Source organism: Euleptes europaea, chromosome 7 (assembly GCF_029931775.1).
Source record: "Euleptes europaea isolate rEulEur1 chromosome 7, rEulEur1.hap1, whole genome shotgun sequence".
Classification (NCBI taxonomy): Eukaryota; Metazoa; Chordata; class Lepidosauria; order Squamata; family Sphaerodactylidae; genus Euleptes; species Euleptes europaea.
The window spans coordinates 1,130,263-1,146,723 of record NC_079318.1 but is presented as its reverse complement, the minus strand read 5'-3'; the positions used below and the strand labels follow the sequence as shown (position 1 = coordinate 1,146,723).

Below are 16,461 nucleotides of genomic sequence, written 5' to 3'. Positions count from 1 at the left end.
GGGGGCTTTTGGTGGGAAGTGGGATGCACAAAGGCCCATGGAAATCTTCCAGCAGCAGATGTACGATGCGTCAGGGAGCTCGTCTCCAGTGACAACAATGCAGTGACATCACTTCTGGCATGACCTGGAAGTGACATCATCATATGGGCGGACTCTCCAGCATCTGCCCAAAACTCTATGGTTTACCCATAGAGCTTCTGTTGACCACTTGCGTGTCACCCCTATGCAGTGATGTTGCTTCCAGGCCATGCCAGAAGTAACTCCCCATTATCACCATTATGGCAATTCCCCCCCCATTTCCCGCCCCCCACCAGCCCACCAAGCAGTGATGGGGGAAGAGGTCTGCTGGCGGCAGTCCTACATCCATGGGATCCAAGCCATAAGAAGCAATTTATTTTGCAAAAAAGTGGGAGGGGGGTTAAGATGGAGAATGGCCTAGACTGTAGCAGAAAAGAGATCATAGTTAATGGCAAAAATAAACAAGAATCATGTGACACCTGGAAAATTAACAGAATTTTATTTCATCATAAACTTTTGTTATTCTAAGAGAAGAAATCCCAACTTCTTTGTGGATTTTTAATTGTAGCTGCATAGATTAGAAACCTCTCATAACCTCTTTTAGAGTCACAAGATTTCTAGTTCAAGTAGCTGAACTTCCATAGTGCAAAACTGTAACCATGATCACCCAGTTTTTTAGAACCTAGGCACGTATAGTAGGTACTGAGTACACTGATCATAGAAATACGTGATTGCAATTGGTTGCATAAGTTTTCTGGTGGTTTCTTTAATGCCACACTTACCTCTAAATTCCTCTAAAGCAATTGATTTTTGTTTGAAAAGCAAAAATATCCACTGGTTCTTGTAGGTTATCCGGGCTGTGTAACCGTGGTCTTGGAATTTTCTTTCCTGACGTTTCGCCAGCAACTGTGGCAGGCATCTTCAGAGTAGTAACACTGAAGGACAGTGTCTCTCAGTGTCAAGGGTGTAGGAAGAGTAATATATAGTCAGAAAGGGGTTGGGTTTGAGCTGAGTATTGTCCTGCAAAAGTATTGTCCTGTTTTGCAGGACAATACTCAGCTCAAACCCAACCCCTTTCTGACTATATATTACTCTTCCTACACCCTTGACACTGAGAGACACTGTCCTTCAGTGTTACTACTCTGAAGATGCCTGCCACAGTTGCTGGCGAAACGTCAGGAAAGAAAATTCCAAGACCACGGTTACACAGCCCGGATAACCTACAAGAACCAATGAACTCTGACCGTGAAAGCCTTCGACAATAAAAATATCCACGCTTGGCTTTCGTGCCTTGACCAGCTCTCTGAGTGTGAATGCGGATGAGCTCTGACACTGAAAAACCATTTTGTCTCTGAGTTTAATCTAAAATTAAACCTTTCATGTGCTTAGCGGCACACCCATTTTTGAGGGGTGTCTCTTTTGTTGTTTTCCATGTTCCGGAGCTCTGATTCATTGCTGGGCTCTACCATAAATATTGACCTTTTGCTCCTTGAGGTCTTATCAGCACATTTTCCTCATTTTCTCTATGGCTCTTGTCATGCAGTGACGAAGTGGATCCGTAAAGTGTTACGTTTTCTTCTTTAGCATCCACACTGTCCGTTTTTCTTTATTTAAAAGATTTCTATCTCACATTCTCTAGAACATGCTCAAGGTTTATAACTGTCTCAGTGATATTTATTCAGACTTGAAAGTTTTTCAACTGAAAAGAAGGCTCATTGGAAATGAGGCGAAACAATGGCATCGCAGACCCTTCTCCCATATCTTACATTTTATGTAGTCCATGACAGGATGTCAGCTGATCAGCTGTACCCATTACCCAGTTGCTGGCACCTGGGCCTACTGCCAGGCAATTAATCTTTCATTTGTATTCTCTTAAAACAAAATTTATTAGACAGCAAGATGTATTGCATGTGCCAAAAGAAGAAAATGTGTCTGCTTCTTTAAAAGAAAATTACCGTCTTACTCAGAAGTGCTTCATGTATTAGCATACAGACCAGGAGGGGCTGTACTTTGCTGGGCAACATATCACTCCTGTCACTCTTGTATCTTTCTGACAAATCCCGCAGTGTATTTTTGGGACAACATGTCTCGTTCAAAAAGTAACTTTATAACACTTGTATATAGGATTTTTTTAGGGTTGCTAGATGCAAGTTGGAAAATTCCTAGAGATTTGGGAGTAGAGCCTGGGAAGGGACCTCTGCAGAGTATAATGCCATAGAGTCCACCCTCCGTGTACTCTCCAGGGGAACTCATCTCTGTCATCTGGAGATCAGTTGTAATTATGTGGGATGTCCAGACTCCACTTAGAAGTTGAGATAAATATGCACAAGTACTAACAAAGTATGGCTGAGTAAACAATAGTACAAGGCTCAAACACTCAAATAGCAAAGATGTATATTTGAAAGTTACAATAGTGAAAGTGCAGGAAGTGACAAAAAGGAAACTTAGCACAAAATCTATTCACTAAGATCTAAAGGTCGATAAATATGATAAAATCAATAATTATGTCTCGATAGAATCTTTAAAAGTTCATAATAAATATATTCAAATCCTTGCGTTGTGGAGACAGAAGTCAGGAGAAGACGGAACGCGGTCCGGATGCCTTGCGTTTTCGCCGCCCCTCAGGGCGGCTTCTTCAGCTCTCTGTTATAAACAGAAACTGTTCTCCTGCAGAAACAAACATCCACAATGGAAAATTCTCTAGGCTACAATCTTTTTAACTAGAATTAAGTCGTCACATTTAAAAAAAGATTACTATGCATCAACACCGATACAGTGAGCATACCTTAAATATTCATTCAGCAGTTTCTTAGATATAAAATCTCAGGTGGACTCTTCCTGCTCCCAACTGGGCTGCTCAGTGAAAATGCTTGCTAACTCAAACACAGGTGTTGCCAATATATCTGCTAAGCCCTCAAGGGATCTTTCTAATTGCAGCTGAAATAAATTACTGTATGAGCTCCATGCTTTTGAAAAAATTAAAGAAAACAAGAAAAATCTAATTCATTATTCAAACCATAAGGATGATAGGATTTAAATAAATAAATAAATCGTAATTCTTGCCTAAGTAAAATTTTTTGAACGTTGTCAACATCAAAAGAATTGCCTTTGTAAACCCAGATGGCAAAAAATCTAAGATCATTCTCATTATGCTTCTGATTAATAAAGTGCTGAGTGAGAGGGGCTTCCAAATTCCGTTGTCTGATTCTGGATTTATGCTCCCCTATTCTTATTTTTAGGGGGCGACAGGTGCTACCCACATATAATTTACCACAGTTGCAAGTAACGCAGTAAACACATCTGCTCGTAGAGCAGTTGGAAAAATGTTTAATTTTGAATCTGAAGTTAGAGCTAGTAGAGCTAAACTCTTTAAGTGGTAGACTGAGCGGACAGAAAGAGCAAGATCCACAGGGAAAGTGCCCAACAACAGAGGGGGTGGCCCGCTGTGGCATAATGTCCGAGTGAATTAGTTTGTCTCTGAGCGAGATGTTTCTTCTCAGGCCAAAAGTAGGGGGAGTGGTACAGCCAGGGATGCTGGATATGATGTGCCAATGATTTCTGATAATCCGCTGGATGGATTGAGAGTGGCGACTGTATGTAAGAGAGCAAAAGATACCAGTTCTAGAGTTGTACTGGGTGGTGCTTAGCATAGACTCCCGAGGTCTCAAGTCTGCTTTCTGTTTAGCATCTCTTAAGATTGTGTCTGGATAACCCCTTTCTTTGAGATCAAAATGTAGGCTCCTGGCAGTCCGCTCGTAATCACCAGGAAGTGTGGAATTCCTTTTGAGCCTGATGAACTGGCTAAACGGGAGATTTTTCTTAAGATGCGAAGGGTGATAAGAATCAAATCTCAACCCTGAGTTCCTGGCCATCGGTTTTTTGAAGGGTTTAAAAGCCAAGGATCTGTCTTTGTTGACAAAAAGCTCGAGGTCCAAAAAATTAATGTGTTCTGTACTGCATGACCCTGAAAAGTGTAAGTGTTGATCACGCTCATTAATCCAGTCAGTGAACTTGGAAAATACTTCAGAATTGGAAAAACAAAACAACAAGTCATCTACATATCTCTTAAACAGAAAAATCTCCTCTTTAAAGGGGTTATTATCAAAAATGAAACGTTTCTCAAATGCAACCATATAAAGGTTGGCAATAGAGGGGGCACAGGAGGCTCCCATTGCCACCCCTTTGGTCTGAACATAAAAATCATCTCCATAACGAAAGACATTATTCTCCAGGATTATGTCTGAGATGTCTAGCAAAAAATGTGTAGGAGGATTGTGGTCAGGGCGACTGTCTAGGTGATCAGAAATAATATTACGGGCTATGTCTAAGGGTACATTAGTATATAAAGCCGTCACGTCTAAGGACGCCAGGACGGCTTGAGGCGGTACCGAGAAGCCTTCTAGCTGCTTGATGAGGTCTCTTGAGTCTAAAAGGTAGGACGGGGTATCCTTAACAAACGGCTGCAAGAAATAATCTAGCATTTGAGATAGGGGTTCGGTTATGCTCCCTCTTGAGGAAATAATGGGACGACCAGGAGGATCGGTGGGGTGCTTATGGAGTTTCGGTAGTGTATAAAATAAAGGGGTACGGGGGTAGGGCACAATCAGAAATTCTGCTGTGTAATTGTCAATGTATCCTAATGATAATCCTTCATTCACTACTGTCCGGATTATTTTTGAAATTCTTTGAGTAGGGTTACTGGAAAGCCTTTTATAAAAATGAGGATCAGAAAGTTGCCTGATGTTCTCAGCATGGTATTTTTCAAAATCCAATACAGCGATAGCGCCTCCTTTATCAGCTTGGCGTATTACTATGGAGGTGTCATTCGCTAAGTCATTAAGGATAGATTGCTGTGCTTTGGAAATATTAGGAGGGATTCTCCAATGATGCTGTTCTAATTTTTCAACGTCTTGATTCACTAAAAATTGGAATGTATTTATTAAATGGTTCGATGTGTTGGGGATGAATGAAGATTTTCTCTTAAAGGGAAAGCGGTTAAATGATGACGAGGGTTGACTTTTGAAAAAGTCACGTAACTTAATATTCCGGTAAAGTTTAAATAAATCTATACGGGTTTGAAAAGAAGAATATGCAGGTGTGGGAATAAAACCTAACCCCAAATCAAGTACCTCTAACTCAGCATGAGTGAGAATTCTAGAAGATAGATTAACAACTATCGTTTGCTTCGTTGGAACCCTCGATTGCGGGGTGGGTATGAAAAGTTTTTTGCTTGTCCTTTAGAACGGAGCTGATACCCTCTGTCTGAGAAGTTGGATTTGTTTGACTCAAAGGAGCTGAAGCTCTCCTGTTCTGATCTCGAATCATCTTGTGGGGTTGTTCTCCAAGTTCGTCTAAAGTTAGAATCAACATATTCCCAATGGTATACCCTTTTCTTCTCGTAATCATCCCTATCTCTTGCAAATTTTTTCATTTTGTAAGCTTTAATATTGGAAGAATAGTTTTTTAAGTCTGATTCCAATTTGTCTATATGATGTTTAAATTCTTGATCTGAGAACTCTTTTTTAAGATCTTTGTTAGTCTCATCTATTTGTAAAGATAAATCTGCAATTTCATTAGATGCTTGATCAATCAGCAAGAGCATAAGGTCCATAGAACACTTATTCAAAATAGCTGCCCATTTCTCTTTAAAAGGAACATTCTCAGCAAAGAGAGCTGGGGCTTTCTGAATCCGAAGTCCCCTCGGAATAATCATTGCCTTAGCATAGTCGCTCAATGAGGAACCATGGAGCTCATAACGAATTTTCTTTTTGCTCAAATTGAACAACTTATCAAAGTCTGGCAGCTTGGCTGTATCAATATCATGCAATGAAGTCATATTTCTAAGAATCCTATCTCGTTCTGCATTAGAGAACGAAAACATTGGCATTTTCTGAGCCATAGTGCAACTAGGAACAGCTGAGATAAATATGCACAAGTACTAACAAAGTATGGCTGAGTAAACAATAGTACAAGGCTCAAACACTCAAATAGCAAAGATGTATATTTGAAAGTTACAATAGTGAAAGTGCAGGAAGTGACAAAAAGGAAACTTAGCACAAAATCTATTCACTAAGATCTAAAGGTCGATAAATATGATAAAATCAATAATTATGTCTCGATAGAATCTTTAAAAGTTCATAATAAATATATTCAAATCCTTGCGTTGTGGAGACAGAAGTCAGGAGAAGACGGAACGCGGTCCGGATGCCTTGCGTTTTCGCCGCCCCTCAGGGCGGCTTCTTCAGCTCTCTGTTATAAACAGAAACTGTTCTCCTGCAGAAACAAACATCCACAATGGAAAATTCTCTAGGCTACAATCTTTTTAACTAGAATTAAGTCATCACATTTAAAAAAAGATTACTATGCATCAACACCGATACAGTGAGCATACCTTAAATATTCATTCAGCAGTTTCTTAGATATAAAATCTCAGGTGGACTCTTCCTGCTCCCAACTGGGCTGCTCAGTGAAAATGCTTGCTAACTCAAACACAGGTGTTGCCAATATATCTGCTAAGCCCTCAAGGGATCTTTCTAATTGCAGCTGAAATAAATTACTGTATGAGCTCCATGCTTTTGAAAAAATTAAAGAAAACAAGAAAAATCTAATTCATTATTCAAACCATAAGGATGATAGGATTTAAATAAATAAATAAATCGTAATTCTTGCCTAAGTAAAATTTTTTGAACGTTGTCAACATCAAAAGAATTGCCTTTGTAAACCCAGATGGCAAAAAATCTAAGATCATTCTCATTATGCTTCTGATTAATAAAGTGCTGAGTGAGAGGGGCTTCCAAATTCCGTTGTCTGATTCTGGATTTATGCTCCCCTATTCTTATTTTTAGGGGGCGACAGGTGCTACCCACATATAATTTACCACAGTTGCAAGTAACGCAGTAAACACATCTGCTCGTAGAGCAGTTGGAAAAATGTTTAATTTTGAATCTGAAGTTAGAGCTAGTAGAGCTAAACTCTTTAAGTGGTAGACTGAGCGGACAGAAAGAGCAAGATCCACAGGGAAAGTGCCCAACAACAGAGGGGGTGGCCCGCTGTGGCATAATGTCCGAGTGAATTAGTTTGTCTCTGAGCGAGATGTTTCTTCTCAGGCCAAAAGTAGGGGGAGTGGTACAGCCAGGGATGCTGGATATGATGTGCCAATGATTTCTGATAATCCGCTGGATGGATTGAGAGTGGCGACTGTATGTAAGAGAGCAAAAGATACCAGTTCTAGAGTTGTACTGGGTGGTGCTTAGCATAGACTCCCGAGGTCTCAAGTCTGCTTTCTGTTTAGCATCTCTTAAGATTGTGTCTGGATAACCCCTTTCTTTGAGATCAAAATGTAGGCTCCTGGCAGTCCGCTCGTAATCACCAGGAAGTGTGGAATTCCTTTTGAGCCTGATGAACTGGCTAAACGGGAGATTTTTCTTAAGATGCGAAGGGTGATAAGAATCAAATCTCAACCCTGAGTTCCTGGCCATCGGTTTTTTGAAGGGTTTAAAAGCCAAGGATCTGTCTTTGTTGACAAAAAGCTCGAGGTCCAAAAAATTAATGTGTTCTGTACTGCATGACCCTGAAAAGTGTAAGTGTTGATCACGCTCATTAATCCAGTCAGTGAACTTGGAAAATACTTCAGAATTGGAAAAACAAAACAACAAGTCATCTACATATCTCTTAAACAGAAAAATCTCCTCTTTAAAGGGGTTATTATCAAAAATGAAACGTTTCTCAAATGCAACCATATAAAGGTTGGCAATAGAGGGGGCACAGGAGGCTCCCATTGCCACCCCTTTGGTCTGAACATAAAAATCATCTCCATAACGAAAGACATTATTCTCCAGGATTATGTCTGAGATGTCTAGCAAAAAATGTGTAGGAGGATTGTGGTCAGGGCGACTGTCTAGGTGATCAGAAATAATATTACGGGCTATGTCTAAGGGTACATTAGTATATAAAGCCGTCACGTCTAAGGACGCCAGGACGGCTTGAGGCGGTACCGAGAAGCCTTCTAGCTGCTTGATGAGGTCTCTTGAGTCTAAAAGGTAGGACGGGGTATCCTTAACAAACGGCTGCAAGAAATAATCTAGCATTTGAGATAGGGGTTCGGTTATGCTCCCTCTTGAGGAAATAATGGGACGACCAGGAGGATCGGTGGGGTGCTTATGGAGTTTCGGTAGTGTATAAAATAAAGGGGTACGGGGGTAGGGCACAATCAGAAATTCTGCTGTGTAATTGTCAATGTATCCTAATGATAATCCTTCATTCACTACTGTCCGGATTATTTTTGAAATTCTTTGAGTAGGGTTACTGGAAAGCCTTTTATAAAAATGAGGATCAGAAAGTTGCCTGATGTTCTCAGCATGGTATTTTTCAAAATCCAATACAGCGATAGCGCCTCCTTTATCAGCTTGGCGTATTACTATGGAGGTGTCATTCGCTAAGTCATTAAGGATAGATTGCTGTGCTTTGGAAATATTAGGAGGGATTCTCCAATGATGCTGTTCTAATTTTTCAACGTCTTGATTCACTAAAAATTGGAATGTATTTATTAAATGGTTCGATGTGTTGGGGATGAATGAAGATTTTCTCTTAAAGGGAAAGCGGTTAAATGATGACGAGGGTTGACTTTTGAAAAAGTCACGTAACTTAATATTCCGGTAAAGTTTAAATAAATCTATACGGGTTTGAAAAGAAGAATATGCAGGTGTGGGAATAAAACCTAACCCCAAATCAAGTACCTCTAACTCAGCATGAGTGAGAATTCTAGAAGATAGATTAACAACTATCGTTTGCTTCGTTGGAACCCTCGATTGCGGGGTGGGTATGAAAAGTTTTTTGCTTGTCCTTTAGAACGGAGCTGATACCCTCTGTCTGAGAAGTTGGATTTGTTTGACTCAAAGGAGCTGAAGCTCTCCTGTTCTGATCTCGAATCATCTTGTGGGGTTGTTCTCCAAGTTCGTCTAAAGTTAGAATCAACATATTCCCAATGGTATACCCTTTTCTTCTCGTAATCATCCCTATCTCTTGCAAATTTTTTCATTTTGTAAGCTTTAATATTGGAAGAATAGTTTTTTAAGTCTGATTCCAATTTGTCTATATGATGTTTAAATTCTTGATCTGAGAACTCTTTTTTAAGATCTTTGTTAGTCTCATCTATTTGTAAAGATAAATCTGCAATTTCATTAGATGCTTGATCAATCAGCAAGAGCATAAGGTCCATAGAACACTTATTCAAAATAGCTGCCCATTTCTCTTTAAAAGGAACATTCTCAGCAAAGAGAGCTGGGGCTTTCTGAATCCGAAGTCCCCTCGGAATAATCATTGCCTTAGCATAGTCGCTCAATGAGGAACCATGGAGCTCATAACGAATTTTCTTTTTGCTCAAATTGAACAACTTATCAAAGTCTGGCAGCTTGGCTGTATCAATATCATGCAATGAAGTCATATTTCTAAGAATCCTATCTCGTTCTGCATTAGAGAACGAAAACATTGGCATTTTCTGAGCCATAGTGCAACTAGGAACAGCTGAGATAAATATGCACAAGTACTAACAAAGTATGGCTGAGTAAACAATAGTACAAGGCTCAAACACTCAAATAGCAAAGATGTATATTTGAAAGTTACAATAGTGAAAGTGCAGGAAGTGACAAAAAGGAAACTTAGCACAAAATCTATTCACTAAGATCTAAAGGTCGATAAATATGATAAAATCAATAATTATGTCTCGATAGAATCTTTAAAAGTTCATAATAAATATATTCAAATCCTTGCGTTGTGGAGACAGAAGTCAGGAGAAGACGGAACGCGGTCCGGATGCCTTGCGTTTTCGCCGCCCCTCAGGGCGGCTTCTTCAGCTCTCTGTTATAAACAGAAACTGTTCTCCTGCAGAAACAAACATCCACAATGGAAAATTCTCTAGGCTACAATCTTTTTAACTAGAATTAAGTCATCACATTTAAAAAAAGATTACTATGCATCAACACCGATACAGTGAGCATACCTTAAATATTCATTCAGCAGTTTCTTAGATATAAAATCTCAGGTGGACTCTTCCTGCTCCCAACTGGGCTGCTCAGTGAAAATGCTTGCTAACTCAAACACAGGTGTTGCCAATATATCTGCTAAGCCCTCAAGGGATCTTTCTAATTGCAGCTGAAATAAATTACTGTATGAGCTCCATGCTTTTGAAAAAATTAAAGAAAACAAGAAAAATCTAATTCATTATTCAAACCATAAGGATGATAGGATTTAAATAAATAAATAAATCGTAATTCTTGCCTAAGTAAAATTTTTTGAACGTTGTCAACATCAAAAGAATTGCCTTTGTAAACCCAGATGGCAAAAAATCTAAGATCATTCTCATTATGCTTCTGATTAATAAAGTGCTGAGTGAGAGGGGCTTCCAAATTCCGTTGTCTGATTCTGGATTTATGCTCCCCTATTCTTATTTTTAGGGGGCGACAGGTGCTACCCACATATAATTTACCACAGTTGCAAGTAACGCAGTAAACACATCTGCTCGTAGAGCAGTTGGAAAAATGTTTAATTTTGAATCTGAAGTTAGAGCTAGTAGAGCTAAACTCTTTAAGTGGTAGACTGAGCGGACAGAAAGAGCAAGATCCACAGGGAAAGTGCCCAACAACAGAGGGGGTGGCCCGCTGTGGCATAATGTCCGAGTGAATTAGTTTGTCTCTGAGCGAGATGTTTCTTCTCAGGCCAAAAGTAGGGGGAGTGGTACAGCCAGGGATGCTGGATATGATGTGCCAATGATTTCTGATAATCCGCTGGATGGATTGAGAGTGGCGACTGTATGTAAGAGAGCAAAAGATACCAGTTCTAGAGTTGTACTGGGTGGTGCTTAGCATAGACTCCCGAGGTCTCAAGTCTGCTTTCTGTTTAGCATCTCTTAAGATTGTGTCTGGATAACCCCTTTCTTTGAGATCAAAATGTAGGCTCCTGGCAGTCCGCTCGTAATCACCAGGAAGTGTGGAATTCCTTTTGAGCCTGATGAACTGGCTAAACGGGAGATTTTTCTTAAGATGCGAAGGGTGATAAGAATCAAATCTCAACCCTGAGTTCCTGGCCATCGGTTTTTTGAAGGGTTTAAAAGCCAAGGATCTGTCTTTGTTGACAAAAAGCTCGAGGTCCAAAAAATTAATGTGTTCTGTACTGCATGACCCTGAAAAGTGTAAGTGTTGATCACGCTCATTAATCCAGTCAGTGAACTTGGAAAATACTTCAGAATTGGAAAAACAAAACAACAAGTCATCTACATATCTCTTAAACAGAAAAATCTCCTCTTTAAAGGGGTTATTATCAAAAATGAAACGTTTCTCAAATGCAACCATATAAAGGTTGGCAATAGAGGGGGCACAGGAGGCTCCCATTGCCACCCCTTTGGTCTGAACATAAAAATCATCTCCATAACGAAAGACATTATTCTCCAGGATTATGTCTGAGATGTCTAGCAAAAAATGTGTAGGAGGATTGTGGTCAGGGCGACTGTCTAGGTGATCAGAAATAATATTACGGGCTATGTCTAAGGGTACATTAGTATATAAAGCCGTCACGTCTAAGGACGCCAGGACGGCTTGAGGCGGTACCGAGAAGCCTTCTAGCTGCTTGATGAGGTCTCTTGAGTCTAAAAGGTAGGACGGGGTATCCTTAACAAACGGCTGCAAGAAATAATCTAGCATTTGAGATAGGGGTTCGGTTATGCTCCCTCTTGAGGAAATAATGGGACGACCAGGAGGATCGGTGGGGTGCTTATGGAGTTTCGGTAGTGTATAAAATAAAGGGGTACGGGGGTAGGGCACAATCAGAAATTCTGCTGTGTAATTGTCAATGTATCCTAATGATAATCCTTCATTCACTACTGTCCGGATTATTTTTGAAATTCTTTGAGTAGGGTTACTGGAAAGCCTTTTATAAAAATGAGGATCAGAAAGTTGCCTGATGTTCTCAGCATGGTATTTTTCAAAATCCAATACAGCGATAGCGCCTCCTTTATCAGCTTGGCGTATTACTATGGAGGTGTCATTCGCTAAGTCATTAAGGATAGATTGCTGTGCTTTGGAAATATTAGGAGGGATTCTCCAATGATGCTGTTCTAATTTTTCAACGTCTTGATTCACTAAAAATTGGAATGTATTTATTAAATGGTTCGATGTGTTGGGGATGAATGAAGATTTTCTCTTAAAGGGAAAGCGGTTAAATGATGACGAGGGTTGACTTTTGAAAAAGTCACGTAACTTAATATTCCGGTAAAGTTTAAATAAATCTATACGGGTTTGAAAAGAAGAATATGCAGGTGTGGGAATAAAACCTAACCCCAAATCAAGTACCTCTAACTCAGCATGAGTGAGAATTCTAGAAGATAGATTAACAACTATCGTTTGCTTCGTTGGAACCCTCGATTGCGGGGTGGGTATGAAAAGTTTTTTGCTTGTCCTTTAGAACGGAGCTGATACCCTCTGTCTGAGAAGTTGGATTTGTTTGACTCAAAGGAGCTGAAGCTCTCCTGTTCTGATCTCGAATCATCTTGTGGGGTTGTTCTCCAAGTTCGTCTAAAGTTAGAATCAACATATTCCCAATGGTATACCCTTTTCTTCTCGTAATCATCCCTATCTCTTGCAAATTTTTTCATTTTGTAAGCTTTAATATTGGAAGAATAGTTTTTTAAGTCTGATTCCAATTTGTCTATATGATGTTTAAATTCTTGATCTGAGAACTCTTTTTTAAGATCTTTGTTAGTCTCATCTATTTGTAAAGATAAATCTGCAATTTCATTAGATGCTTGATCAATCAGCAAGAGCATAAGGTCCATAGAACACTTATTCAAAATAGCTGCCCATTTCTCTTTAAAAGGAACATTCTCAGCAAAGAGAGCTGGGGCTTTCTGAATCCGAAGTCCCCTCGGAATAATCATTGCCTTAGCATAGTCGCTCAATGAGGAACCATGGAGCTCATAACGAATTTTCTTTTTGCTCAAATTGAACAACTTATCAAAGTCTGGCAGCTTGGCTGTATCAATATCATGCAATGAAGTCATATTTCTAAGAATCCTATCTCGTTCTGCATTAGAGAACGAAAACATTGGCATTTTCTGAGCCATAGTGCAACTAGGAACAGCTGAGATAAATATGCACAAGTACTAACAAAGTATGGCTGAGTAAACAATAGTACAAGGCTCAAACACTCAAATAGCAAAGATGTATATTTTGTATATTTTGTATATTTTGTGCTAAGTTTCCTTTTTGTCACTTCCTGCACTTTCACTATTGTAACTTTCAAATATACATCTTTGCTATTTGAGTGTTTGAGCCTTGTACTATTGTTTACTCCACTTAGAAGTTGGCAACTCTATTATGCTGCCTTTCAATTATCTCCAAAACACATTGGGCTGGATTCAGACTAAATTGGCAATTTCTCAACGATTCCCCCTTCTCATTGCAGGGTCCCCTTACGTCGTTCCTCGCATCCCTTCTCACCCCCCACCCACCCACCCAGCAGCATTTTGTGGAAATGCAAGGGCTGCCGTGGGAGGGAAGAAGCAGGAAAGTGCCCGTCTGTCAATGGAAAGTTTAATTTGCATTCCATTACCTCTAATTCTCACAGATTAAAATTTTACCTGGGCTGTACCACTTCAGATTGCTGGTTACGCTCACATGACTGAGTATTCTTCTATACAAAAACAAAATACCAAAAATAAACAAAACAATGTCAGGTAATAAGCCAGGCCAGAATTCTTCTATTTGGCATAACAATTTTCTGGGTTGAGGGTTTGTTTGGTTTTTTTGTATGGAAGAAAACCGAACTTCAGGCTTGGTTCAGGTAGAGGGTTATCACCTGAGTGAGAACTAGGCCTAAGACATTACTCTAAGAAGTGGTTAGGTACCATGCATGACAGTGCTTTTTGTTTAGGCACAAAACAGAATGTCATAAAATTCATACTATTAACATCTTGTTAATTGGTGAATGTGTTGGGCTTCACAAATTCTGAAACAGCTCAAATCACAACTACTTGTGCTTCTTTAAAGTTGCTTGTTAATAGATTTTAGAATCCTGTATGTCTGATTTGAGATCTTTAAATATTTTATTGTTCTGTTTTTGAAGACTCTGCACCAGTACTGAAAGTTGATGAAAGACAGCGACTTGCGCGAGAAAGGAGAGAAGAACGGGAAAAATTTTTAGGTGAGTCATAGGTCATTTATGCATGGGTACTTGGACTCACATTCGCCCCCTGTCTGACTCGGTTGTTCCCTGGAGTTCTGCACGTGTTTTCCATCCATTAGAAATGACCTCGCTGCCAGCACTCGCAATGTCCGGGTCTTCCCATTCCCCTGTAAACCCGACTCTTCCCTCTCCCCTGAGCTCAGCCCGGCTCAAAATTCTGTGCAGAAGGCAAAGCTTGGGCCATAGGAAGATCTCAAAGCCAATCACAAAGCAGCGTGTAGAGAGGCGGGGATTCAAATGCTGCCTGCTTCCTCTGGGCTCTTTCTGAGCAAAAGAAAGGCATTTGAAAACTGAGGCTTGGATTTCTCTCCCCCCCCCCTCTTCTTTCAGATTGCTCCGTTTTTTGTTTTTTGTTCTTAAAATGCTTTTCTATGCTGCAATTGGGTTTTGGGGTGGGGAATCTTCTCTCACAGTGAGCACTGTGAAGTAAGCCAATTACAAAGCAGCATTTAAAGGGGCGGGACTTGATTTGAGCTTGGAGAGAGCTTGGTGCAGAGATTCCCAACTGGAAAGTGTGGGTCTAGCCAGCAATGAGCCTCAGGTAAAACTCCCATGCATGAATGAACATACTTCCTTTTTTTTCTTTGCTGTCACGTCACAGCCATTTTATGGCCACCCCATAGGTTTTCAGGGCAAGAGGTGTTCAGAAGTGGTTTGCCTGCCTTTGCGTAGTGACCCTGGTATTCCTTGGTGGTCTCCCATCCAAATATAGCCAGGGTTACCTTTCCTTAGCTTCTGAGACCTGACAAGGTCGGGTTAGCCTGGGCTATCCAGGTCAGGGCTGTACCGATGGTTTTCAGGGGTTATAAACTGCTTATAATTTGATGTTTATAACAAAGTAAGCAGCGTAGTGAAAGAGTATGTGTAAAATATACTTTCTCCCATAAAACTAGATCTTGAAATCTTAAGGTCCTCTTATGACCACACTGCAGGTTGTGTAGATTTTACATGTGGTGGAGTACAAGCATGGCTGAGTTACATAGGCCTATGCTTAGGCTCTGGTTCATGTTACATTTGGTGGAAGACAGCATGAAAACAAAGGTTTTGTTGTTGTACCTCAATTAAATCTTATTGCCATTTTTGAGTGGACTTAAGTTGACTTACATTCTAAGTTGATTTACATTCTGGACCTAAGTTGACTTACATTCATGATCTTCTTGATGGACTCAAGTTACACTACCAAGGAACATGATCACTCATAAAACTAGTGTTTTGAAGGGCAGAATGTTACTTTACCCTTCATGTAAAATTAGGGTTGCCAACCTCCAGGTGGTAGCTGGAGATCTTCTGCTATTACAACTGATCTCCAGCCGACAGAGATCAGTTCCCCTGGAGAAAATGGCCACTTTGGCAATTGGGCTCTATGGCATTGAAGTCCATCCCCTCTCCAAACCCTGCCCTCTTCAGGCTCCACCCCCAAAATCTCCAGGTATTTCCCAACCGGAAGCTGGCATCCCTATGTAAAATATAGAAAGTCTTGATCAGGAATAGGCAGATTATCAGAAAGTATGAAAGTATGAAAAGCCACTGCCATCCCCTTACCATCTGCAATTAAGGCATCCTTTTTTTTTTTTAAAGCTTTTGCCATGATTTGGGGAGGTATGTGAGGAAATGTTTGGTCTGTGTGGGTGTTGTTATCACTAGAATTTCTGCTGTTGAGACAGGATGTCAAGGAGATGCCACTGCAGGAGATTAGGAAAGTGAGAATAGAAGACTCATGTCAAAGGTAAAAGGACAGCTATGGAAACTGAGGGAGGGTGGGTGGATATTTGCCACAACACAGCCTGACCTCTGATCCATCTTGTAATTTTCTGTCATAAAAATAAATAGAGCAATTCTGTTGTACATAAGATGCCCTCTGTCGCATCTCTGGGGTAGTAGTAAAACCTGACTGGGCAATCTAGCGTGTACTGACCACAATCTCATGTGAAAAGCTGAAGTATCCTCTATGTGCAAAGCATAAAGAGACACACCGTTACTTAACCACCACACAGCCCATTCAGTTCCAAACTGTGTGTGAGGGCCATCTGGTTCTGGCTCTTATCTGGTGCCATCTCTACCCCTTTGAACTCGTACAAGCAGTTCGCACCTCCATGTATCTTCCTGAGTCCCCCGCCTCGTCCATGGCGCCCAGGTGCCACCTCTCCTCCCCTGCTGTGCTTTCTGCCTTCACTCCCTCGGGCCGAGTCCGGCCTTGAAATGCTGATAGCC

General features: G+C 40.4%; 1 protein-coding gene across 1 annotated transcript in view; it reads left to right on the top strand.

Moving 5' to 3' along the window:
* Positions 1–16,461, top strand: part of MAP7 (microtubule associated protein 7) — a 141,361-nt gene that overhangs the window by 65,933 nt on the left and 58,967 nt on the right. The window contains exon 3 of the mRNA XM_056853833.1: positions 14,131–14,208. Within this exon, the coding sequence (XP_056709811.1) occupies positions 14,131–14,208 (78 nt within the window). The remainder of the gene's footprint in view (positions 1–14,130; positions 14,209–16,461) is intronic.